The sequence below is a fragment of the Leptonotus elevatus genome, chromosome 9 (assembly GCF_054856555.1).
Source record: "Leptonotus elevatus isolate MCC_2025b chromosome 9, RoL_Lele_1.0, whole genome shotgun sequence".
Lineage (NCBI taxonomy): Eukaryota > Metazoa > Chordata > Actinopteri > Syngnathiformes > Syngnathidae > Leptonotus > Leptonotus elevatus.
In genome coordinates this window covers 25729265-25755891 of record NC_141247.1, presented here as the reverse complement: position 1 = coordinate 25755891, position 26627 = coordinate 25729265, and the positions used below count along the sequence as shown (strand labels likewise).

The 26627-nt window shown below is 45.7% G+C and overlaps 1 protein-coding gene across 14 annotated transcripts in view; it reads right to left on the bottom strand.

Annotated features, from left to right (window-relative positions):
- ptprt (protein tyrosine phosphatase receptor type T) overlaps nucleotides 1–23468 on the bottom strand; it is a 114459-nt gene extending 90991 nt beyond the window's left edge. For 13 of the 14 annotated variants that reach the window (XM_086084810.1, XM_086084799.1, XM_086084801.1 and 10 more), the window contains exons 1-6: nucleotides 23089–23468; nucleotides 10043–10141; nucleotides 2012–2208; nucleotides 1822–1932; nucleotides 1065–1146; nucleotides 805–920 (exon numbers count right to left, since the gene is read on the bottom strand). In XM_086084810.1, the coding sequence (XP_085940936.1) occupies nucleotides 805–920; nucleotides 1065–1146; nucleotides 1822–1932; nucleotides 2012–2208; nucleotides 10043–10141; nucleotides 23089–23176 (693 nt within the window). In that variant the 5' untranslated portion in view covers nucleotides 23177–23468. The remainder of the gene's footprint in view (nucleotides 1–804; nucleotides 921–1064; nucleotides 1147–1821; nucleotides 1933–2011; nucleotides 2209–10042; nucleotides 10142–23088) is intronic. The other variant, XM_086084805.1, reaches the window with a different exon arrangement.
- Between the last annotated feature and the right edge of the window lie 3159 nt (nucleotides 23469–26627).

Genomic DNA, 26627 nt, shown 5'->3' with positions numbered 1-26627 from the left:
AGCTTTTAATCCGCTGTGCGTTTCAGCTGCGACCTTCGAGGAGGCCTGAAATCATCTCTTAGCAATTAGCAATTAGCATAAATGAGTGGAGCTGAGGTTTGCCGTTTTACGCTTCAATTTGAACGACAGCTCAAAAGATGCTAACAGTGCCATCTTATTCATCGGAACGATCGTTGAAAAGATCAAATGTCAACGCAACATGAAACTAAAGTCTTCACTGCATTAAGCAAACCCTTTTTTTTGTTTGTTGTTGTTGCAGCAAGAACATTTCGTGCCAGTGCGAGTGTGAACACGATGTTCTGATTGGTTAATATGATCGCATTCGCAGAATAAGAATTCAGCAAATGTATTCAATATGGCCGCCTGCTGTCAAATGAAATGATCGCCGCAACTGCTCTGCGTTGCGAACGTCGCGCGACCAACCAAATGTCGGAAGAGAATTTGAGCACGTTGTGGTCGGCACCGTCATGGCGTCCAGTCATCGAAGCTCGCGCGGGGAATCCGTCAAACCGTTTTGGAAATTTGACGCAAAGGCAGAAGAGGGCGCTATTTCACAAGATGGCGATGGATGAAACTTGATGGATTTTTCTGTTCAATTCTTTATTAACGCAATTTGTGACTTCTTTACAATTTTATTTACTGCTTCACTTGACTTAGTCGCTTTACCGATTTCGCTATTTGTTTGTTTGCCGATTTCCTTTCCGATTTTATTGACTTCCTGCTTCCAAACGTGACGCTTTGCTGTTCACATTTGATTGGACGACTTTATAACATACAATTTGGAAGCAAGACGGACGTACGGACCTGCAGCCAGAGTTTGTCCTGCTGAGACCACTTCCCCCCCGCCGTGCACTGGAAGGACGCGTTTTGACCCACGTTGACTTCCACGTTCTGAAGACGCAGGAAGTGAGGCGCTTTCCCTGAAAGGGCAAAAAAACGCGCTCAACGCCATCCAGCAGGACGCAAGGTTCGAGCGGACAGAACATCACAGATGGTGGAAAGAGACGTGAAATGCGATGTCAATAATCTCCATCAGTTGTGCACACATTGAATATGTCACTTACGGCAGGGATGAGCCAGAACGCGAATGTCGTCCACGGCGATGACTCCCGCGTGGCCCTGGACGGAAACGGCTTCAAATATGACCTGGAAGAGGAAGAGGAGGAAGAGGAGGAGGAGGAAGAGGAGGAGGAGGAAGAGGAAGGGGCCGAGCGAGCGAGAGAACAGAAACAGATGAGCGCAAGCAAGTGGTCACGATGTCTGAAATGACGGAGACCAGAAGGTCGGGTTGCGTCGCCATCTCATCCTTTCTCGTCTGTGATTGGCTGAACATTTTATTAGTTGCAGTTATTTAAAAAATGCATCGTTTTAGTTTTTTCAATCAGTGATCATTTCGCCACTGAACATTTTCTGTCACCAAAAATGTTTTCAGACAAAAATGAATCAATGGCATCACAAATGATAACATTGCAGTCATCAGCAACTTTGCATAAATCAGCAACTCTTGTCATTTCTCATTTGGCCACTTGAGGCAGCAGAGGAACATTTGCCTCTTCCAACCCAACGTCCAATGGCAACAAGTCCAAGCTTCTTTCATGCTTGACGTCCATTTTAACATTCAGCAGACTGACAGGCTGCCGTGCACTGCTGACCCTCGCTCGCGTGTGCGCACGCGCACGCGCGCGCACACACTGGCGTGCGCACACTGGCGTGTACTTGTCAGCAATGTGAGCACTCGGCTTGAATAGCAACAACTTGCGGGAGGTTTCGCAACCCAAGCTTGGAAAGTCACGTTTGTGTGTGTGCGTGTTTGCGAGTCACCTGATAGGAGTTGGGCCAGAAGGTGGAGACGGCGAGCTCGGCCTTCAGCCATCCGTCGGTCACGCTGTCGCTGACGTTCCACACGGGGTTGCTCTGAACCCCGCCGTTCACCTGAACACAACGTTTGACGCAACCGTCACGAACGGCTAGCTTAGCTGCCGTCGCTAACGGCGCAAGCGCACGTCCTGACCTTGATGTAGACGTTGAGGGCGCCGGGGCTGGCGCCGAGGTTGGCGCCGAGGCTGGCGCCGGGGCCGGCGCCGTCGCGGCCCGATATGGAGTAGAGGAAGTCGATGCAGTGGGTGTCGTTTTCCTTCAGCTTGGGCATGTAGAGGTGCGCGCGCTGACCCGACGCCCGGCCCGACGCGTTCACCGCCATCACGCCGCCTGGTGGGACGCACAAAAACATGGACGCACTCAAACTTGCAAGTCTGCGGTTTGGGAGCGCAGAGCACTGCCAGTGAACTCAATTTCGGGGTCATGAATTCTTGCAGAACTGGACTAAGTGCAATTTCTGCAGAAATTGTGTGCGAATGCTGAAAGCGAAATGAAGAAAAACCTCCTCCAACTCTCACCACCAAATGAGCTGCACGAAAGACAATCTCATTTTTTTATTTATTTTTCAAATAATTGACTTCTTTCCTGAGTTCGACGACTGTTCGGGTCCGATTCAGATGCTTCTTCAAGATTCCGGATTTGTGACTCTGTTGGTGTCGGATCTCACTTTGCTTCATCTTTCCTTCCTTTGGTCCTTCCGCTGGTCTCCTAGCAACTTCACAATTCTGGCGGGACTCTGAAGTATCGGGTAGTTAAAGTGAACGGTCTTGGATTTATAACAGTTTTCAGGTGAATTCAAGAGCACACACTCGCATGCGCGCGCGCACACACAAAAGAAAAAAAAGAGCGATGATGATTTGTTGATTTGTTTGAAAAGACGACTCTTTGTCTTTGCTTGACTTTATCTCTTCATTCTTTTTCACTTGTTTTCTTCTTCGCATTTACAAAAAAAAATCATTTCTGGATTGCGCTGCTCCCTCGAACATTCTCCTGCCTTTTATTGTTCTTTGCGCGTTCCTGATTGAAAGCTGACGTCGGCCATACTTTATGATGACGTCATCCTACATATAAATGTTACAAATGGGATTATTTTTCTCTCCTTGCATTACAAAGTGAACATGAAGCGGCGCAACAGAAGTCATGAGGCGGAATGTTTCCTTTGTTTCGCATCAGAACGCATTCAAGGTTTGTCATTCCGTCATGTGCGTGCGTGCGCGCGCGCGCGTGCCTGGCCCTCCCCGAGGGCCGGCAGCCGCCGCATAAAAAAACCTTCTGCCCGTCGAGTGTGTTCGGAAGGTGTTTTACGACCCGGGTCTGCTCTCTGGAACGCCGCCACGGGCCGGCGGCAGATTTACACGCTGCTCCACACGCAGCACATCCTCAATCACTGCGCGCACGCGCGCGCGCGTCACCTCAGATCACGAGGAAAGAATTCATCCATTGGAATGAAAGAGCCACGAACAATGACAAGTAAATATGGGCCAAACATTTGATTTATGCAAATTAAAAACAAACAAATAAGACATTTTATTTTTGAAAAATGTCTTTACCGTAGCAAATTTTAGGGAACGATTGACTTGCTTGGTTTCTGATTTCGCTGAACGCACGCTGATGACCCTGAAAGCGACACGCAATTTGTGTTTTGAAACAAAGCTGTCAATTCTTTATGTTTGAAATCAAAAAAGGAAAAGTCCATTTTGATGCAAATATTTTCTTTTTTACTGCAAATGAATATCGTCTTGAAATATCGGTTAACGGCCTCCTTGACGACTAATAATCGGTATCGGTATCGACTTTGAAAAACGCCATATCAGTCTATCTTTGAGCGAAGTCTCACATTTTGTAGTCAGATGTAAAAGATTTGGATTTTTGGGGTGACAAACATGATCAAAAAATGGACATCGTTTCAATCAATCAATACGGAATTGGGCGAACAACAAGAAGTCGGCCATTTTGAAAAGAGCCAACACCCGCTGACGACAAAACACAGCCACGAGCCACCTGCTGCTTCACCGGTCCAAAGACATCAAAAGAAAAACAAAAGATCATTTTCAGTCGACTCTTTGAAGGAAGCGAGTCAAACTTGGCAAAGTTGAGCAACTTTTTTTTTCTCTCTCCACTTTAGTGTCAAAAGTGAGCAGCACCTTCTTCTTGTTTTTCTTCTTCTTGTTTTTCTTCTTCTTGTTTTTCATCTTCTTGTGGTACTTGTTGAGAGATGTAAAAGGCGCCTCTTTAGCACCCGCAGGACTCGGCGGCGGCGGTGACAAGATTTTGACTTTGTGCTGGCGCTTGTGATGGCAACACGGCGCTTGGATAATTTATGCGCTTCGGTGCCGGCTGTCAGCAGACGAGAGAAAAAAAGACAAAGGGGGGGAAAGAACATCGTCTTCAGCGGCCTGATGCAACAAAATCCAACAGTTTGTGTCCGAGTTCACAAAAAAGAAAAGAGCAAAACCATGAAGGGGAAAAATACGTCAGGAAAAAGAAAAGAAAAGAAAAGACGTCCCTCAAAGACGAGGAAAGGATGCTAATGCTAGTTGCTAGCTCGTTGGCCATTGTTGACGTTTGCAAAAAAACGGGCAAAAAAAAAAATGTAACCTTGACATTCATTCGTTCATTTGTCGGGTTTCCATCCACGCATTTGTATTCGAGTTGTCAAGAAATGCGAAAATAAAACGGAATGGAAACGCTAGAAATTCGAAAAAGGGCCCAAAATTCGACAAAAAGGTTTCACGCTGAGAGGGCGTGGATTTTGAAGCGTATGGAAAAATGGAAAATGCACATTTTGCCGATGGAAACGGGTTTTGCAAATAACCGCTGGCAAGACCGGGATACACGTCGCACGTACGTTTGTAGCCCAAAGCAATGTCGGACCATAAAGTAAAGTCAGGTATGTTTGGGGTACGAGGAAACAGAAATCTTTTGGGAATGAATTGAAGGAGCGAATAAAAACAGCAAAGAAAAGCGACAAATTAAAACTCATGCGTCATCCGCTGACCTGTTCTGACCGGCTAGCCGATAGCTCATACACGTACGTTGAAGTCACAGGGCGGCCATATCTTTTATGCATGCATTTAAAGCCAAAGGTCGGAATGTCCTCTTGTTGGACACATTTAAAACATCCTAAATGATGCTGGTTCTATTCAGTACCGTCTCCAATTTGGATACTGTAAATGTCTAGGATGGTATGGCGAGAAACGTTTCTTGGGAGGAGCAAGATGGCGGCCTGGCGCCTTCAAAAGTCTTGGCCTATCGGCTCTCCAGTCATATACAGATCAGTGACGTCATTGTGCAGTCGCTTCCTGGTCTTCTTCTTCTTCTTCTTTAAAAGTACTGGTGGATCACGTCTCTATGGTGTATAGCGCCACCTACAGATGGAAGTCGCATGTCCGTTTTGCGCATTTTCAGTAAATTTGCTTAAAAAATTCCAAACAATTGGATAGAATTGATTGTGTTGTTCAAAAACGAGTACGTCACCCAAAATAGTCTTTGATGTTTAAAAAAACTGTTACTTGCGGGCTTGATTCTTTCTGATGTTTACAAACGATTTTTTCCAGGTCCATTGGTGACGTTTTTGTTGACAATTCAAAATTGTCTCTGATGTTTACAAAATCATGACTCGCCAAAAACAAGCATGTTCGCTTCATTGAACGCAAACGTTGCCAAAATGCCTAAAATGTTTGTCCAAGAGCCGATGGCACGTTGGCTCGATTGCCTCTCATGTTGGTCTTTGGCAGCCTTAAGTGTCTCTCCGGGTTTGGTGGCAACGACTTTTGGGAAAATCCCGGCGCCTTCGAAGAGGACGCAACGGCTCAACGTGAGCGGGTGCGCTCGGGGGGGCCATTCGCGTCCAATCGGATGGCGTGATGAGGACCCCTTGCCGCATCATCATCTGGCCCGCTAACTGCAAATGAAGGAGGGGGGGGGAAAGGAGAGCCGAGGCGGCGGCAGCGGCAGCGGCGGCGGCGGCGGCGGCGGCGGCGGCGGCGGCGGCGGCGGCGGCGGCTGGCGTGTCATTTTGCACCATTATTGGCGCGGCTCCGAGACGGCAAATAAACAGCGAGAGTTATCCGCGGCCCGCGGGGAGCCATTACTCCAGCGCGCCGGCTTTTATACGCTGCCTGCCTCTTAAAAACGCTCGTTTATTGCTCCCCCTGATGGATGCTCTGCCACTGTCTGCTTCGCTTCTTCGGGTTTTCTGTACTTTTTTTTATTTTTTATTATTCTTTCTGTCTCAGAGCATTTCTCACACGCACACAAAAATATATAGCCAAGGTGAATATGGTGTAAAGACACTATGCTGTCTTTTTGGGGATTTTTATTTATTTTTTGGGGTGGGTTTCAAACACAGTTTTGTGCAAAGGAAGGAAGGAAGCGGATCGAGGTGCAACAATGAACACAATCAAACCCAAAAACGTATAAATACGTATTTCTGATGGGGGTGTTTTAAGCAAGCGCATACAGAAGGCGCTGATGCAGCTTCTGACACGAACAGGCCGCTTAAAGCAATGGTAGTTATTACCAAAAACGGCCATCGGGTGGCAGCAGAGTATAAGAGATCAACCAGGGCCATGATGTTGCAACAAGATCTTTTGCCCGCAATTTTCAACAGGTTTGTGAATAATGATGAAACTTAATTATATTCGAATGCGAATTGCTAGATAAAGAGAAATACTTTTTTTTCTCCAATCTTACTTTTGGTAGCTCGCATGTTTTGATAGCAATAGAACCCAATATTGCGGGGTCCTTGCAAAATCAGTCGAAACCCAGTAGAGCGAAGGGCATTGCTTCAGTCAAAATGGCAGCCAGTGAATGAGTTCACGGATTCATCGACAGATTCATTGAATATTGAAATAAGCACGACGATGGTTCCAAAGCAAGCCGCCATGAATCCGAAGATGAGGGGAATGCGAGTCATGTGACTTCCCATGCACGTGACTGGGTGAGTCACATGATGACAAATGCGTTCCCATATTGACACGTCTCAAAAACAACCTCAGGAGAAACTGGTTTGCAGCAATATTTGAGCGCTTTTTCCAAATGTCTGCATTTCCACGAGCGGTTGCGGGATTTTCATTTTGCCGGCAAAATGAAAATCCAGCGACTGTTCGGACTCCAAATGGAAATGGAACATTTTGGGGATGGCATTTTTTCCCCCAAACTTTTCCTCCAGGGGGAACGGTCGCCCTGCCAGCCGCAAGTCCGCCGCCGGCCGCTAAATGTCAACGGAGCCGAGACGGCCACAAATTTTGAGAACCCGATTGGAGCAAATTTGCGAAGGTCATTAAAAGTCGTTCGCTGCCATCGACGGCGATTCTATTAGTTGAACATTTTGGTCCACTTTTGGATTATGAAAACCTGGGAAAAAAATATTGCGCATTTAGAACACGATGCAACATCTGCGATGAATCGTGAGTTAACGAGTCATGCGATTAATTAGGATTGAAAACGTTAAGCGCCCGATGCCTTTCACTTTGAACTCGGCGGCCGCGCACGTGACTCGCGCCGACAGCTCGGCGCCGCCCAGCCCCGAGCGCCGCCCAGCCCCGAGCGCAAAGCGTTCGCCTGACAGCCGCCCGCGCCAAAACTGCCTTTTGCAAAATCCGCCGCCGCTCCTCCCCGAAGAAAGAAGACGCCTGCCAGACAGCGAGCGAGCGAGCGAGCGAGCGAGTCTCTCGCCGTCAAAGGCGAGGTGGCGTCGTGGTTGGCGGGCGGCGTTAAGCGCTTGCTGAAAGCTGACAAAGACGGCGCCGGTGTCTTGACAAACAGACGCCTGACGTGTCGCCTGGGTTCAAATGCGCATTACCTCGCACCGCATTTAAGGCAAACGTTGACATTTTGCAGACAAAAGAAAGAAAAAGACGCTTGTCGCTGACGTGACAAAATAACGAGGAATCAAGAGACCGCGCCGGAATCCGTTCCTTCATCGGAAGTGCGACGTGCTGCTGGTCGCAATTCCGTTTTTTGCGGACATTTCAAGGCAAAACGAAAAAACAGATTTGTGTTCAAGACATCAAAACGACCGGTCCTGAAAGCTTGCGTTAAATTAAGACCGTTCATGAGAATTCGGACTCCATGCGGTTCCGGGTCTCTTTTGGTCATCGGTTTTGATGCTTGGGAACGCATATTACAAATAGGAAATCCACTTGTTATTTGATCTTTGTTTTAAAATAGATTGAAGTGCAACTTGATTGTCTCCGTCGGGTGTCTGGAAGGAGTAGCAAAAGTCTAAATAACAGTTTGAGATTCAATTCAAAAAAGGGTTTGGCAGGAGAAACAAATCCAAAAACGACCCGTATTTTTGTTTTGGAGAACCAGAAGTTGTCACCGCGATCATTTCTCATATTGGCCAGGAGATGGCGACGGCTTGGGGTACGAAAACGATTTAGCGCTCTGCAACGATCCATCAATATCCTAAATTCTAGCACCCTCTGGTGGCTAGTTTTTTTGTGCAGTTTAATTTTCACAAGGCATGTTTTGGCCCTTCTATGTTTCAAATCCACACAAATGGTCAGATGAAGGGGAAGTCATATATTTGTGAGGCCAATCAATATGTGGAGGAACTCAAATGTGGGCTTGCATTAACAAGTAAGTGACTCAATATATTTATTATTTACATATTTGTATATATATTTATAATATGTTTCATTGCTGTCATGTGCGAAAGCACAATATTGTGTGTGTGTGTTTTTAGTATGAGCTTTTTTTCTATTTCTTTTTCTTTTTTGACAATATCGTGAATTTTTTTTGTATTGCCAACTTCCCGGCAATATCGCGATCATTATCGTATCGTTGTTTGGATATCGGTGCGTCCCTACGAGTGAGGAGGAAACGCGTGACAAGCAAATCAAGCAATCGATCGTGTGCGGCTTGAAAACAACAAAACAACAAAACCAAACGAATGCTGGCTTTGTGGCGTCGTTCTTTTGTGGCCAAACGTTCGCGCCCGCCAATCAGCCACGCAATCAAGCCGGCAGCCTCGCGAGGGCTCTTCAATCAGCCGGCGAGAGCCCGGCAGGCCTTGGACCCCTGCCGGCGACACGCCCACAAAAACACCAGCACGCGTGCGTGCGTGCGTGCGTGCGTGCGTGCGTGCGTGCGTGCGTGCCTGACTTTTCAATTCTTGAGGGGAAAAAACATACAACGAGCTGAGTTTTGAAATTGGTGCGGCAAGCCTGCATTTGGGTTCAAACAAGGGTCAGAAGGCTTTCAGCATTAAGGTTTGAGAACTTGATTCGGAATTGAACACAGAATTAGGCTTTCAAATTGAGATTTTCTACGCTTGTTTTATCCTTTCAGGCTTTCAAGACTAAATCGGGGTTTCGAATTAGGATTTCAAACCTGATTGGGGTTTTTATTAAAAGAGCATAAAATGAGAGTTTGAAGACAGACTTCACAATTAGGGTTCTTATCGTTTGGGAATTTTCATTTTATTTGGTTTTGAGTTTGGTTTTTAAATTGAGTTCGTTTTAATTCGTTTTCAGGGTGGTTCTGTTCGTTTTTAGTTAGTTTCGGTATTAGTTTTGGTGGTGGTTTTTTGTTTTGTTTTTTTTTGTTTTGTTTTTTTTGTTTTGTTTTTATGTGTATTGCGCAATGTGAGGTGGCAAATCCCGGTCCAGAGGGTCAAAACCCTGCCACAGTTTGGCTTTAGCTCCCGAGCAGGTAAACAAGCACCATGGGAGTTAGCCAGGGAGCTAGCTAGCTAGCTAGCTAGCTAGCTAGCACCTGGGGTTAAATCCAAACTGTGACAGCGTTTTGAATGAATGAATAAATGAATAAACACAAAGTCACTCATTTCTTAGCGAGTGTTGCATTTGATCGTCGCCTCATCTGGAGCTGCTTTTTTATTGGCTGCTGCTAAATGACGTCACTTCTGTGTGACACTTTCCTTATTCCAATGATTCTAAATCATCCCCAAAGGCTCATGTATTCAATTAATGACCGAGGACTAAAACGAAGGACATTTTCGCTATACTGTCATTTTAGTTTTGTAGACACAAAATGTCGTTTCAATTCATTTTTATGTTATTTCGTTGACAAAATAGTTTTTTGAATTTTTGAATTTTTTTGGTTCGTTTTCGTTAACTAAAAGAACCTTGGTTTCGAGGCCTGGATGGGTTTGGAGCCACGTGCTGCTTCACCCAGCAAGCTGGAGCGAACATACCTGCGTGCGTGCTGCGGTCCTGCTCCCACGTGAAGCCGCTGGTTCCCAGCGACACGCTGTAGCCGCAGCTGCTGTACGGGTCCTCGAAGGTGCAGCCGCCTGCATCGGAGGGAAAAAAAATGCTCAGAAAAAGCAACAACACGACAGGAAGTACAGACGCTCAGAAAAAGCAAAAAGACGACAGGAAGTGCACGCAGTCACGAACGCGCCAGGAAGCCACCGAGAAAGTTCCAAAGTTTCAATGTAAGTGAGGAGGAAGGAAGCAGGGATTTTCAAAATAAAAGTGACAAATGTCCGTTTCAAATGAGGGTTGCAAAAAAATCGATTCTCATAAGAATCGCGATTCTCATTTATTACGATTCAGAATCGATTTTATTGAAATTACTTTTTACTGTCTTGCCTTGTTTGCGTGTGCCTTTATTGGGAGCGCTGTTTATGTTGTACCTAATTACGCCACTTAGGGGCAGTGTGGTTCTGATACAATGTGAAGTTGGAGCCTCATTAGAGAGTCGAAGGAAAAAGTTATGATCAAATGATGCCAATTAAATTCGTTTTTTTGCAGCGTAGGAAGAGCAAATGCCGGTGAGTCGTGTTAAGAAGCTTCTCTGTAAACATTCCTCAAGCGTTTTGTATGAATAGCCGTTCTTTTGAGTGCTCAAAGTGCCGCGAGTAGCGTGCTAATTAGCATTAGCGAGTAAGATTAGCGTCGATCATGACGATTCTTTGCTCATCTATCAATTGAAGCAGAAATCATCGTTTTGAATACAAAATTGTTCCGAATCAAAAATCGATTCGGAATCGAATCGCAGACCATAAAATTGGAATCGAATCGTGAGACAGTCAAAGATTCCCACGCCTACAATTTATGGCTCTTATCAACACGAGTCACCTTTTGAATTTAAACGTTCAAGACAAGATTGAGGTTCCAAACAAGGGTTTGGGTTTCCAAATCAAGATTAGGGCTTGAAAGAAGGACAAAGGTCAAAGTTAGCATTTCAAATGGAGGTTGTAAGGAACGGAGATTGGAGTTTCAAACATGGCCGAGGCTTTTAAATGATTTGAATCCAAGGTTCGGGATTGCGATGACGCTTTGAAAACAAGATTAGGCTTCACGTCTGCTCCGCGCGGTGTCGCGCTGCCGCCAAAGTGTCAACGCGATTACGCGGCTCCGTTACGCTACATTTTCTGCCACATTAGCCTTTGCCGCTAGCCCGGGGCGCTAAACACATTGCCCCTCTCGCTCCCTCCCCCATTCCCACGCGCGCTTTGCTAATTAGCCGTATGTTGTGACGCGCGGCGTTTAATTTGACGTTTTTGTGGAATCAATTAGCGCTCGCTCGCTCGCTTCTTTTGTCACTTGGCGGGGGTCCGCTTTTTATGCCTCGTGTACTTTAAAGGTTAAGGTTTCAAATTGGAGCACTAGTTTCAAATTACAATTCCAAGACTTTAACTTCAGGTTCCAAAATGTGCTTAGGGTCCCGAATAGAGTTTTAAAACAGGCTTCAGATTCGGGTTTCTAATCTAAAAGAGGGTTTCAAATTCGGGTCTTTCATCAGCTTTGCAAAGGCGGTCGAGGGTTCCAAACCAGGAGGGTCTTTTCTACGTTTGAAACCTGGAGAAGTCCTCGTTCCAAACGCGTTTGTTCGTTGTCGTCGTCTCGTTTTGATGCCTTCGGTGACAACCTGCAACGAACATCGTCATGAAAATAAAGCCTGGCATTGAATGAGGAGGCGTGTCCAAACGTTTGGCCCGTATTGCACATTTTGGGAAAAGAGACTGTCAAATTGTTGCTTTATGGTTTTAGGAATCCATATCTGGCAATTAAGAGGAAAATCGAGTCCAGGAGATGAATTCATTTTTAGTGCTTGTGTACGCAAGTGTTAGTGCGCACGTGAAGTGCGCGCGCATGTGTGCACGTGCGCGTGCATTTGAAACGAGTCCCTCGTCAACATGTCCAAAGGTAAAAAAATGTTTGAACAAAACAAGCCTTCCTCAAAGCGCTCGCAATGAATTCATCAACGTGCCCGCCGCCGCGTCATTAGCATTTAGCGTCATTAGCATTTGGCGCCCACTCACTCATCTCGTTAAGAAGCAAAGAAATCAAAGGCGGCGGATGTAAACAGCAGCAACATCAATATTCCATAGGGGGAGGGGCCACAGCCGGGGGGGCATACTTTCACTTTCGGGCAACGCGCGCAAGCTCGCGCATGCCGCGCTCGCGCACGCCAAAAATCACAACGGGGGCGTTTCAGCTTCTTCAAAACAAATCGATAAAAACACATCAACCGTCTTCTTGCGATGACATCATCGATTCGTCATTGGCTCAAATCAAAAGTCGGGATGATCTTTCGTATACAACAACAAACGCTGCATCAGCATCAATCCCAGTGTGCGCGCGTGCGTGTGCGCGCGCGTGCGTGCGTGTCAGGGATTAGCTGCGTGCTGCCAAATAAAGCCCCCCTTGACTCCAAAGCGCCCGGCAAGTGCGGCCAGATAATGAGCTGTTAGAAGACTTCAAAAGTCGTCACGACGACGTAATCCCAAAGCAGATGAGGCGGCAACAGTGACGGGCCCTCATCCGCGCACGCGCACGTGCACACATCTACGTGTGCATTTTGTGCGTGTGCGCGCGCGCGCACGTGCGCCGTGTGTGTTCATGCGTGTCATTGGCATCCGCTGTGTGCGCTCTCGTGTGGAATTAAAGGTTTCAAGGTAGCCTGCCTGACCCAATTGGTGTTGCACATCAAGTTCTTAAACAACGTTCACATACATACGCACACACACGCATTATATATATATATATATATATATATATGTAAATATAAATGCACACTCAACACATGTGGGTCAAATACTAATCAGCAGCCTATTGGCCCACAAAAGAGGCCGGCCCACCGGGCGTGTGTCCCGAATGCCAGTTGGCCAGTCCAGCCAGGTTTAAAAAATCGAATAATCGATATCAAATTGATTTTCCTTCTCGAGCATGTTGTCAATTCAACAGTCAATTATTTTAATGTCTCTTTTTTCCCCAAAAAAATTACAAGAAAATCGAATTTTAAAGGCTAATATTTTGTTGTTGAATCGATTTTCGTTCGCGTGAATTCAAAAATATTTTCTTACATTTATGAAAAACCCAATTTATTGCACTTTATGACCATTGAGAATCTTTTTCATTTATATTTACAATTATTGAATTAGAATGACGAAAACATTTTCAAGTTGTTTGTGTAACACAAAGTGTTCTTTTCATCATTTAACCGATTACTGATTCTGCAAAATGTCATTTGTGGAGTTTATATTTTTTTTATCACGTCTTCAATATTTAGGAAGAATTGATGTTCCATAATGAATCCATGTGGAATTGAACTCTTTTGAATGGAAATCGATGTTTAGGCTTTTGCGCGTTTATGGCCACTCGCTGCGTCTCCTTGTTAGCAGCCATTAAATCAGCTGTCAGCGTCCTTTCAAACGTTGCCATGAAGCCGCCCGAAAGCATACGCGGCGAGCGACGCGACCCCGGCGAGCGACAAAACGAGCGTTTAGAGCGGCCGGCTGCGGGCGTCTTCTCGTCTCGCCCCGTCTGGTCCGGTCGGCTCCGCTTTTGCGACTCGCTGCCTCGCGTCGCCGCGCGTTAGCGCCGGTTGACGTGAAGGCCGCTGATAGCCGCCGCGGTTAGCGTGAGCGCCGCTCATCTTCATCGCCGCGGGGCGCGCCGGCGCCGGCATCTTGTTGTTGTTTGCCGGCGTGGCTTCCAAACCGGGCCCAAAGGTCCAGAAATACACTGACGGGAATATTCATAAGTCGCTTTTTTAAGTATGCAAAGATGCTCATCAATGGGGCTCGGCTATCGATTCTAATTTCCTCGATTGAATTTTCCCGATTCGATTCACTTGATTTCAGTTCGATATCGATGAATTCTGGAACATCAATTCTTCTTAAATGTCAAGAAGATGATAAAAATACCACCAATGTGAAGTTTCAAAGTGAATTTTGCAGAGGCAGTAATGAGTCAAGCGATTTAATTTATTCATGAAAGTAACACACGTTATCATCAGTTGCGTGTCGCACAAACATCAGCAAGGGTGCGATGAAAAGGTTTTCTTAATTCTCACCTAATAATTGAAAACATAAACTTCAAATATAATAAATGGTCTTAAAGTGCAAGAAGTCAAGTCTTTCATAAATGTTGGAAAATACTTTTAAATTCATGCTAACAGTACATTTCAAGAAAACAGTAAGATACAAAAAAATGAGAAATTTAAATAATCGAGTCGTGGTTTCATGAGTCGATATTGAGATCGAAAAAAGGAAAATCGATTCAAAAATCCACGACTTGATTCTTTTAAAACAGGCCTGCTAATTAACAATTTCAATCCAAACTCATTTCTCTTCATGGCAAATAAAACTCTTTTTTGACAATCAAAAAATGGTTCCCTTCAATTTCTGCTCGGGACGAGGTCCAAATTGTGAACATGACATTATTGGCCTGTTAAGGTGGCACCTTTTTTTCTTTTCTTTTTTTTAAATAACTCGAATGTATGAAAAAGATGTTTCATTAAAGTAAAAATAATAATAATAATCAATGTGCCTCTTGCATCCCTTGATTTCTGTGTATGTGATTTGGGATGAAAATGTTTGGACACACATGACCACCCCCCACCGACAACCAAAACAAGACCCCCACCCCCCCCCCCCCCACCTGTGTGGCCTCCACGCCAATGTTTTCCTCACGCATCAACGCTGCCTTCACGTTACGCACATTTCATCGCACGCATACGAATAACGTGCGTGCGCGCTTCGCTTGCTAATCATCCCAAGCTGACACCTTTTATGAGTTTGGGCCTTTATTTTATGGATCGATTCATCATTTTCAAGCAGCCTTGAATATGAAAAGCCTCATTTTACTGCATAGGCTGTTTTTCTTTTTTTTCCTTTTTTTTTTTTACTGAGCTCATCAGGAGGAGAAAAGAGCACGAAAAGGACATAAAAAGCGCCGCTGATCTGCATTTGAATCCAATGGACACGTTTGGACGTGACGGGACGAGCACATCGACATCATATTTGAAATATGGAACGTCTGCGAAGCATTTTCATATCATTTCATCACGAACGCTGAAGGCGCTTGTTTGAAAAGAAACGGAAAGTATTTTCATGCCGCTCGGCTTTTCACGACGCGTAAACGTTGACTTTTTCATGCAGTCAACAAAAACGCTTTGTTTTGTGTTGACAATTTCTTTGAGCTAAAAGAAGCAAACGACGATGGAAGACTTTTGTTGATGTTCGAAACACGTCAAGCGAAGAGCAACAAACATCAAAGAGATTTGAATTTGCTTTCATATTTGCGTTCTCGTCCTCGTCCGACCGCGTCCCGCTTCCGTGTCTAAGAATCGTGGGAAACGTCGTCGCGCTAGCTTAACGCTGCCGTCGGATCCGACGTTGGCAACAACGGCGGCGGCGGCGGCCCGGCGACCCGGCGGCGGGTCAGCGGCGCCGGGTCGTCTTCCGACAGCTGCAAAAAAAAAAAAAAAGCAGAATGCTCACTGCGTTCAATTGTTTACAACTGTCAACCAAGTTAGCATTTAGCATTAGCCTAAGGAACAACCAGATTGCACCTGGTGACAATTGATTGTTTATTTGATTTTCAGCTCAATTTTAATGTCCCGCTTTTCCATTTTGAAAATCTAAAGGTGCGTGCGTGTGCGTGCGTGCGTGTGCGTGCGTGTGCGTGTGCGTGCGTGCGTGCGTGCGTTTTCACTACCTGAAGTTACACGCTGTGCAAAGCGGGTCAGAGGGTGCGCGTGTACATGCGTGTGCATGTGTTTTCAGCACCTGAGGTCAAAGACTGCGCGCGCGAGTGTGTGTGTGTGCGCGCGTGTGCGTGCGTAAGAGAGAGCAAGGACAGTCATGGCCAAGAGCATGTGTGTGTTTTACGTTGATACTTTTAGACAGGTGCGCGCACCTTTCATAGTTGGACACATTTTGCGTGCGTGTGTTTGTCCTACTTCCTGTTTGTTGACACTGGCTAACCCCTCAGTGACCTTGAGCCCCCGCAGCCACCCGGCGGCGCCCTCTCACATCCATTTTTATTGTGGAAAATTTCCACTGGTTATGTTTTTTGGTTTTTAGCAAGATGGGTCTGCATGGCAGGTGAAACGCTAGGGGGCGCTAGTGCGCTTAAACTGAACTGGTTACACATACGCCGTACGTACTACATACAGCGGACAATCAACATTTGGTGGATGGCACGGATTCGGACCGGCGCAACGAATCGCAAGAAGGCTTGTTGATGATGTCATGTGAGGTCACCACCTCCACCTCCGCCATCGTGAACTCATTCAAACCCAAAAACGTGTAAATATGTTTTTGAATACTCCCCAAAACATCTTTTGACGCGAAGAGGCGTCTCAAAGGTTCTTCCCGACTCTCGTCACATTCGTACGGCGCAAGCGTCTGCCAGCGTTTTTTTGGTTTTCAGTTTTCTTGCCGTCGGTGCATAAAAACGTGCGAGCGTCGCGTTGCCACCTCAAGTCACATCGGCGGCGACATATCGGATCAGCAACCAGCAATCAGAGCGAAGCTCATTTACATATGGAATGTTAATGAGGAAGCCTCAAGCTGCAAGAGTTTGGCAAAAGTCCTGGCGGGCAAACACCAGCTGGATTTTGGCTTCTTTTGACAGTGTGGATTATTTCCATTGTTCGTCTTCCGTCCGCTCTTCACACAACAACGTCCGCGTGGTGGGCCGAAGACGAGCCGGGCGGGGGGGGGGGGGGGGGGGGGGGGGGGGGGGCGCCAGGGAGGCTAATTGATTGACAGACGGTCTAGACCGAGGTGCTCGAGCGCAACACGCGCGCACCCCCACGTGCACGCGCACGCACGCACGCACACGCACAACACCTCGGGGACTTCTCTTCACCTCCACTTCGGCTATGACAGCCTTCAGCAACACGCACACGCACGCACGCGCACGCGCACGCACACACGGGCCTGCCTGTCATCTCCTTGACACACTCGGACAGCTCGCCTCGGGCTCGGGTCAGAACCTCCACTTGTAAAAGCTCGAGGACACGTTCACTCGCTTCAGTTTGTCTTAACGGCCTTGCACGCACGCACGCACGCACGCTCGCGCGCACGCACACACGCGAATTATAGGGCCGTTTTCTTTGGCTGTTTTGTATGGAATGGAAAATTCCAAATAAAGAAATGATTGCAATTGAAAATCAAAACAAATATCAAAAATATCATTCCAAAATGACCCTCATTTGAATCAGCTCAATCGTGACTGAAACAAAATTCCAGTCTGGAAAAAATGAACCCTACTTTCAAACCCTTGCCTTTTTTAAAACGCAAACTCCAAAGCTCACTTCGGAAACTCGGTCCAGGCTCGACTCTCGAATATGAAATTTGAAAGCCCAACTTTGAAACCTTCAAACCCATTTTAAACACGACAATCGATTATATTTGAAACCCTAACCCTGCAGAGGTTGTTTTTTTTTTTGTTTTTTTTTAAGCCCTTCTCCGCCTCCTCGTCCAGATTGTGAGCTCAATGACTCGGGACTAAACGTTCCGCTCGTGCGCTCCGTTTGGCTTTCATGGAAAAGCGAGCTTGCGTCTTCTTGCAGCTGTTTTCACCCTCATTAGCTACTTAGCAGCCAAGCGTGCTAACACGCTAACGAGCGTGCTGCCCGCGCTATCGCCGTCTGTTTGCGCTTCGTTTCATATCAAAACAACTTTGGAGTCGGAGGGAAAATCAAATCCACGTTAGCACATGCTAACAAGCTAACGAGCGTGGGCCTGATTTGCCTTCGACGGCCATCTGTCTGCACTTCATTTTGGATCAAAACGACTTCGGAGTTTCAGGGAAAACATCCACATGAGCGCATGCTAGCGGTGTTAGCATTCGATCCTGCTCATCAAGCAGGGTTTTTCCTGTATATGAAATTCAGAGGCGGCCACCTCCAGCCGAAGTGACTGATAATGAATGAATGCTTTAACGTGATGATAGTCATATTCTTAATTATTATTCTTATTATTGAAACATGGAATTATTTTATGTTGCCTGTAAAAAATGAAAGCGAGTCCGATGAATTTATAGGAAAAATGCGTGTCATGGCACATGGTCAAGATGAGGGACGTTCGATACCACGTTCTTCTCGACCGATACGCAACTCTTGAGTAGTCACTGCTACTGATACCAAATACCGATACCACGAGTAAATAAAATTCCCCACCCAAAAATGTTTTTAAAGAAAGACCCATATATCCCAATACATGACTTTCCCTTAAAATTGCTTCTTAATGGCAGCTTTGTATTTATATAATTTTTGTCCCTGGTCGTATCGGTGACCGCCGTGAGTACCGATACCTTAAAATAAGACTGCTATTGGCACCGATACCTGGTATTGGTAGTCACCCATCACAGTCAGGATGATACCACCTCCGCTTCAATTTGAGCCAGGAAAAACCCTGAGAGAGAAAAAAATAAAAGATTCCAACTTTCTTCCAACAAGGTGACAAATGGCAGCTTTGAACCAAAATGGTGGACTTCCTGTTCCCTTTCATGCATGAGACTTTTTCCTACATTCTGTTAAAATCGACCAAATTCCGTGTCAATTGGATTAACGAGTGTTTGGGGCAATTTTGCTGCAACTTTGTTGGGAATTGGTCTGATTGCGTAATGACGTCTGTGAACCAAAATGGCCGACTTGCTCTTCAATTTTGAGCATGGCTGCTTGAGACGTTTTTGTGCGTCCTGTTAAATTTCATGTTGATTGGAGGAACAAGCACATGCGCGCGCGCGCACGCACGCACGCACACACAATGACTCCAATGGGAGCCATTTGCAATGGTGGCATTAACTTACTGAACAATATTTTTCTCAGCCAATTAACTCGTGCTTATGAGCGCGAGAGAGTGTGTGCGTGTGTGTGCGTGTGTGCGTGCGTGCGTGCGTTCAGCAAAGGTTAATAGGACCTCAAGAGGGTTAGACAATAAGACGAGGGCCTTGTTACCTTCCCACGAGTGTCTCCAGTCTGAGACGCGCACACGCGCACGCGCACGCGCACGCGCACGCGCACGCGCACGCATACGCGATGGGCGGCGGGCGCAGCGGGCCACTTGATTAGCATCCAAGGCTAACGCCGGCGCAAACGCTGCCAAACACGATCGCTGCCGTCACCCTTTTTCTCTCCCATCCTTCCGTCCCTCCCTCGTTTCCTTTTTCTTTCCTTTCTTTCGCGATCAGTTACGTTTGATATGATTCATAATTTAAAGTCAAAAAAATTGCAAAACATCACTGGAAAACCTTGCAAATGCTTAATTTGTTTATAATTTGCATGAAATTTGCATTAAAATTCTAAATTAACAAATTGTCATTCTAGAGCTGCAATTAAATTTGGAATATTTAAAATTTTGGGGAAAAAATGCTATTTACAATTTTGGATTTTTCTCATTTAAAAGATAATGAATCATTTTACATGTTTGCATTTGAATTTTGAATTAAAAAAAAATACTTGATTTTTTTTCTTATTTTAATAAATCAAACCAATATAAAAGCCATGCTAATGCTAATGCTAACGCGTCCAGATTTTGCCGTCTAAGTTTTGAACCTGGCCGGCGCGTGCACTCGACGCCGCTCCCTCAATAATTGAGACTTGACTCGCCGCTTTGCGAGCGAGCGCACTCGCTGACGGCAAATGGGTCGGGCACTCGGGGTTCCCGAGCGACGCGTGCGAGTGTTTTAAGTCTCCATTATCTCCGCCGAAGCCACAGCCGAGAGCGCGCTAAGTGTGCCCCGCAATTTGCCGCCGTACCGCGGCTTTAATGCAGATGAATGTACGTACTTCGACGCTCGCTCGCGGGGAATTGCCAACAATGGCCTTCGAATGGGTAAAAAAATAATAATAATAATTTTAAACAGTGACGTCAACGAGGCAAATGTGGAAAACCGTTTGAAGTATAAATTCAAATTGCATTCATTTCACTTCCTTAATTAGAGAAAAAGTTAGCGCAGGAAAAAAGCTGAGAAAAAAGGTTTGTGCTGTTTATGGCTGCAACAACCGGTCTAATCGAGAACAAAATAAAAGCTACTTTAGCGTTCCGAAAGTAGCAACCAATAAGGACGAGGGGGGGATTAATTACCGAAAGAAGACGGCAGACCCGGATTAAAAACGTTCAAAGTCGGACAACGGTTGCATATGCAGTGATCGCTTGCTGAAAGGAAAGCCGCGAAGGCGACAGTAACGAAACGACTTACGTAGCGGAATAAAACTCTCAACGGGCCGATGTGATACGACTGAAAACGTAGCTAACCGTGATATTACTATGTGGAGTTTGTTCTACAGTTTGCATGTCCATGCTAGCTGGCTACGTCTTTGTTTTTAGCAATGCTAGCTAAGTTAGCTATCACGACGAGTGGTTCTTAAATTGAGGTCCTTCTTCTAGGGAGGCCACAACATACGGGTGGAAATATTATAAACGTATACTTAAGCATTGGTTCAATCACAAGACATCTACCAGAGGTGTCAAATCCAGGTCCAGAAAGTAAAATCCCTGCCATAGTTTGGCTTTCACCCCTGATGCTAGCTCGCTAGCTAGCTCCCTAGCAGGTCAACGAGCACCGTGGGAGCTAGCTAGGGAGCTAGCTAGGGAGCTAGCTAGGGAGCTAGCTCCTTCATTCGTCCTCCCGCTCCTTTGCCGGCCGTCAAGAAGCCGACACGCGGTGTCAAACAAATCTCCTTAAGTGCAATTTGGACTTCAAAGACGAGACCTCTTCCAAGGTGACCGCCGAGCGAGCGCCTCCGCAAGACAAAAGTATATTTATATATATATATATATATTATTTATATATACAGCATATTTATCGTGTAAAGGTAACCTGATTATTGTGCAATTCAAACAATATACTCTATGTATTTTAAATAAATACTCTCATTATTATTAAATTAGAGTAATTACACTTTATTCATTGGAAATACATCAACCTGAGGATTGTGCATTTCAAATAAATAGGCTTTATTAGACTAATAAATATGTAACATATAAGTAAAAAATAAAAGTAAAAAAGTAAATGGTAATTTGTCATGTAAAAAAATGAAATAAATCTTATGTTAGGCTTGAAATATTTATAACTAATCAAGGGGGCAACTCAACGAAGGCTTGTGCATACCACGCCCCCTGGTGGTTGTCCGATTTGGCGTTACGAATCCACCGTCCACGAACTGCGCAGCCCGGATTCAGCATGTCATCAAGTTGCCGATTAGACGGCGTGATGACCGCACAGGTGTGCCTTAAGACCGCCCACGATCAAAGGCCCCTCTGAAAGCGAGCCTTGGGCATGTGGTGCGACCTCGTTTGCAAAATTGAAAGCAACACGACACAAAACGTTCAATCTGACGATCTGGTGGGCCAGCGATGCGCTCGCTATTGGAAGCTGCAACTTGCTTGCTTCAAAGCCTTCATTTCAAATCTGAACGCAAAAAGATCCCCCAACAAAGGCAAAAACTGTTCTACATTTCAAAGCAGAGCAAATCAGTGAGCAAGTGGCAGCGTGTCCGCCCTGAGACGTCGCGGGTTCAATCCCCGGCCGGGCCATACCAAAGACGAGAAAAATGGAAGCCATTTTGTCTCCCTGCTTGACACTCAGCATTACGGGTTGGAATTGGGGGTTCGATCACCAAATGATTCCCGAGCGCGGCTCCTGCTGCTGCTGCTCACCACTCCCTCAGGGGATAGCTCAAATTCGGAGAATGAATTTTACCCTAATTAGGTGGCTGTGGCAATCAGTGGTACAACTTTGAACTCGGATTTGCAAGAAAACATTCTTAAGCACATATATTGATCGATGATGATGTTTTTGGTCCAGTTAGTATTCCTATACTGTCACATTTCAGCTTTTTCTTTTTTTATTACCTTTTTATGCCATTAGAAATTGTCTACACTCTAAAAACAGTGGGGTCAAAAAAATAACCCAACTATGGGTCAAAAATGGACCAATCCTCTACTTGAGTCAATTTGACCCAACTTTGAGTCGAGAAATTTGTATTTTGGTGTAAAAAAAACCTCATAAATATTGGTCAGATCCTTTACTTGGGTCAAAAAAAATTGGGTCATTTTGTATAAAACAACACAGAAAGTGGATCGGCCCATTTTTGATCCATAATTAGGTTACTTTTGACCCAACAGTTTTTGGAATGTATTTATTTATTTATTTATTTATTTAATAGCCCCAAAAAACATTACAGCCAGCTTTGTCTTAAAAACATGAAAAATACTGCTTTAAAAAATATATACAACTTCATATTTAAATGATAAAGTTCAAATTCATATAAAAAAAAAATAGGCTGGCAAAAATAAAAAAACGACTACAGCAACAACAAAAAAGACTAATTATTTACATTTTGTAACAAAGCTGACCCACAATTTAGTTTAGACGAAAAATAGCATTGACCAAACATCAGTAGTTCAAATATTTCAGGCTGTGCTTAAACAACACAAATGAAAAATTGAATAAAATCATCTATTTCTCATAAAATGACTTTTGGATATTTGCAAGATTAAATAAAATGTCGAAAAACCCCATCGACTTGATGTATGTTTGTGTGTGCGAGATTTGATGGGCCACTATCGCCCCCTGACGACACAAAAGGGCACTGCAGATACAACTCGGCCAAAAGCTCCCAAAACACGCGCGCGCGCCCAAATCGTTTCGTGCAATCCGTGACAATTCAAGGAGCGTCACATTGCTGCATATGTCATTTCAGAACAATAGAAAGATGAAATGTGAAAATTGTAAACAAGTCTCACATGCACCCTTCGTGGACGGAAACACAAGGAAGGGGGGGGGGGGGGGGTTCTGCATGTGCTTCGTGCAATCGTGGGCTGAATAGCAAACAGAAGGTGTGAGAAAAAGAACCAGAAAGTTTGCACAGACAGACAGACAGACAGACACCTTTTTTTTTGACGGACAAATAAGCAGCAATTCCAATTCTAACCAAAATCAATCTTATCATAATGATGACGACGATGTATTGCTGTCATTACTTTACCTGAGAACAATTGCGCGCCAGCAAGTCCCACATGCGCCAGGTAGAAGAAAAGTACGCGGCAAATCAGCACGTGATTCCCCGCGTCCATCGCTTCTTCTTTTCTTCTTTTTGTTATTCCTCCGTTTGCCGAACTTGTATCACATGCTCGCGCCTCCTCGCTCGTGTACTCCCCCCGCAAAAAAATAAATGAAAAAAAGTCTGGGGTTAAATCCAAGTGATGTATTTTGGAGTCACATTTGCGCCAAAGGCGTCAAAGTTGCGAGAAGTGACCGTCAGTCCGTCCGTCCGTCCGTCCGTCCGTCAGACTGACTGACTGACTGCTGGAGGAGGCTCACGTACCTCCACTGCCAAGCGCGCTCCCGCCCTCAACAGCGGGTCGCGCGCATGGTGATCCGCAGGGAGGTTCCGGCTCGGACGGTTTCAAAATAAAGGCACCCTTTAAAACTGTTTGGGCAGGAAGGATACAACGAAGGTGGTGATGGAGGGTTCGAAATTAAGAATGAAAGGAAACGAGGACAGAAGAAAAGAGGCAAGGCTTGAAAAGAGGACACATTCAGGAAGGACGGGAACGAAGAAGAAGAGAAATAAGAAAGCAAAGAAGGAAGGACAGAGGGAGGGAAGAAGTCACATTACAATCATTTATTTCTATTTGTCTTTTACTTAATTGAACCCATAACTTCAATATCAATTTTGATTTGTGCAAGTTTGTGCAAATTGTATTTTCCAGCTGACTCTCATGGAAACTCCGTGATAGGCATAAAAATATTTCATGTCTTATAAATGTTTTCTCTTCCCTTTTGAAAAGAACCAACACTTTTTTTTCGTATTTCTTTTCCGCTTTTGCCAACGACGCTCGTCGTGAGCTTTTATTTTGTAATGTCCGGTTTCCGTTCACGCGCGCGCTGCATACCGCCAGCCTTACGAGCTGTCCCCCAGGTCCTAGCGCCTGACCACTCCGCAGGCAGCCTCACTGACGTCAACTCGTGTTCATTCATTCATTTGCAATTAAATTCAACCGGCGAAAAGAACTTTGATTTTCAATTGCAGTTGGTTTGGTTTGGATGAGAATATTCACGCCATCTTGTTGATTTGTCATCAAGATAAAGGACAACAGACAAAAGCCGAAATCTAAAATTTCAACCGTACGCAAAATTTGAAACTCGAGCCAATTTTAAACCTTAACTCTGACTTACTTTAACTATTGCTCGAAACCCTCATTTCGGAACCTAAAGCTGGCTTGAAACCCGAATTTGAAACCAACCAATGTTTGAATGTTGACACCCGACTCAGGGCTGGACTGGCCAACTGGCATGGAGGGCAGATGCCCGGTGGGCCGGCGACTTTTGGGGCCGATGCCGTGCTTTCTAGTTAAATATTAGTGGCAGAACAATGTGTTAGACGGGTATGGTCAGGAGTCGAGCCGGTAGGCATAAGTCAAAATGCCAAGGCCGATTTTTCTGTGCCAGTCTAGCCCTGCCCTGACTTCAAACCTTCATTTTGGGAGAAAAAATAATAATAATTCCATTGTTGCTGGAAAGCCTCATTTCAAACCCTAACCTATCATTGGAAAGGCTGAAAGGTCGACAAGCGCTGCGACAAACTTTTCCACGTGCGACCTTTCCTCCCGGTTGGTCGTCCTCCGCTCCCCTGACAGCTGATGAATATTTTGCTCGTTTAAGCGGCGACCAATCGATGGCTAGTTTGCATCGCCGCCAAAGCGTCACTTTGGATTTTTTGCAACATCGTCACTGATTGATTAGTCATCAATTATGCACATGAAAGAAGGAAAGGAGACAACGAAGGCAGAAATTGAGGAAGGCTGTTAGGAGGAGAGGGAAGAAGGGAGGAAGGGAGGAAGGAAGGAAAAGAGTGAAGCAAGGGAAGAAGAAAAAAAGGAAGAAAGGACAGAAAGAAAGGAAGACAAGAAAAGGAATAAGAAGGAAGCAAGGAAGGAAGGAAAGGAAAAACGTAAGAGAGGGGGAGGAAGGAGTGAAAGCAGATAACGAAGGAAAAAGGAAGGATGTAATCTGAATAAGTAGGATTGCCTGCTTGAAACCTTATTTAATTACAACCTCTCGCCCGATTTAAAACCCTAATCGGAGACCTGTCACTTCAGCCCCGAACACAATTTTGCCTCGTTTGAAAGCCGAACCCGAGTGAAAACCTGACTTCGAAATTCTGATTGCTAAAGCCTGAAACCGTCATTTGAAAAGCCAAATGAAAACTCTGTTCGAACCCCGAGCGGCCAATTTCAAGCCAAATGAAAGCATTTCCCCATTTTCCAAGCCTGACCCCGACTCGAAACCCGACTCGTGCTGTGGAACGACTCGCAGTGAGCCCCGAACTTGTGACGTCGTTTTGATAGTTTTGGAGTCTCCATGGCAACCCGTTTTGTCCCGGCAGCAACGTCAACGAGCGTCCTTGACGCGGGCGGCGTCGCTCGTCCGTCCTGTCCGGTCCCGTCGGTCCACTCAAGGTCGGCATCAGTACTCGGCTGGCGCGCGCAGACGACTTGGCCGCCGCCGACACAGACGGCGCTCACGTGCCGTCGTCACATGACCTGGACGCGCCCACGTCACGTGACGGCGAACAATAACACCCGCGAGCGCTTTCGTCACCAGGCAAGAGGTCAAAAACACGATGACGTCACTTCACGCCGCAAACAAGCCGAAACTCGCACGAGGAGGAAAAGGAGGACGCACTTTCAATGTCTGCGTGCGTGCGCGCGCGCGCATGGGGGAGCCCAAGGGCAAATCGGAATCCTTCATACATGTTGGATTTATTTCAGTCACACACAAATATCAACACACACGCACACACACACACACACACACACACACACACACAAACGCGCTTGCCTCAAAGTCGGTTCCATTAGTGAGGACAAACTTAATGACACGAACGTCCTGTGGCGATGTCGACACCTTTCAAGCGCGCACGCGCGTGAACAGACAGCCAACAGGTTAACAAGATGGCTGACGTCATGGGAGCGTGTTGACGATGCGCTCAAACGACGAGCAACGGCATACATCATCATTACTATTATTGATATCATGTATTTATTTTCACAAGCGCACAATGAAAACTGACAAGTCACACAAACGCGCACATAACGTACACAACATGCCCATAACACGCAGACACGCACGCGCACACTAATGAGCAGTCCACTGCTCTCGCCATGTGGGTCCTCACTATATGGGACCGTCACTACGCGTATCCCACAATTTTCAAAATGAAAGCTCACCACAGGAGGCGCTCTTACTTTGTAAAATCCGCCACCCACGCCGCTCAAATGAGGAAACATCTTGTCCCTTTTCGAATAGAACCCACAAAGGTTCCATGACATCATCCATCCATCCATCTTGCAATTGAGTGTGGGCAATTGAGTGTGGGCTGCCATTCACCATGAAAGTAACTTGTAATCAGGCTTGGGGAGTCCAACCTGTCCAGAACGTCAAAACCCGGCAAAAAGGACTTTGGCGTCTTCAGCTGCTTCTACTGAACAGGTGGAGACAAACTCCTTAACTTGCCAGCGC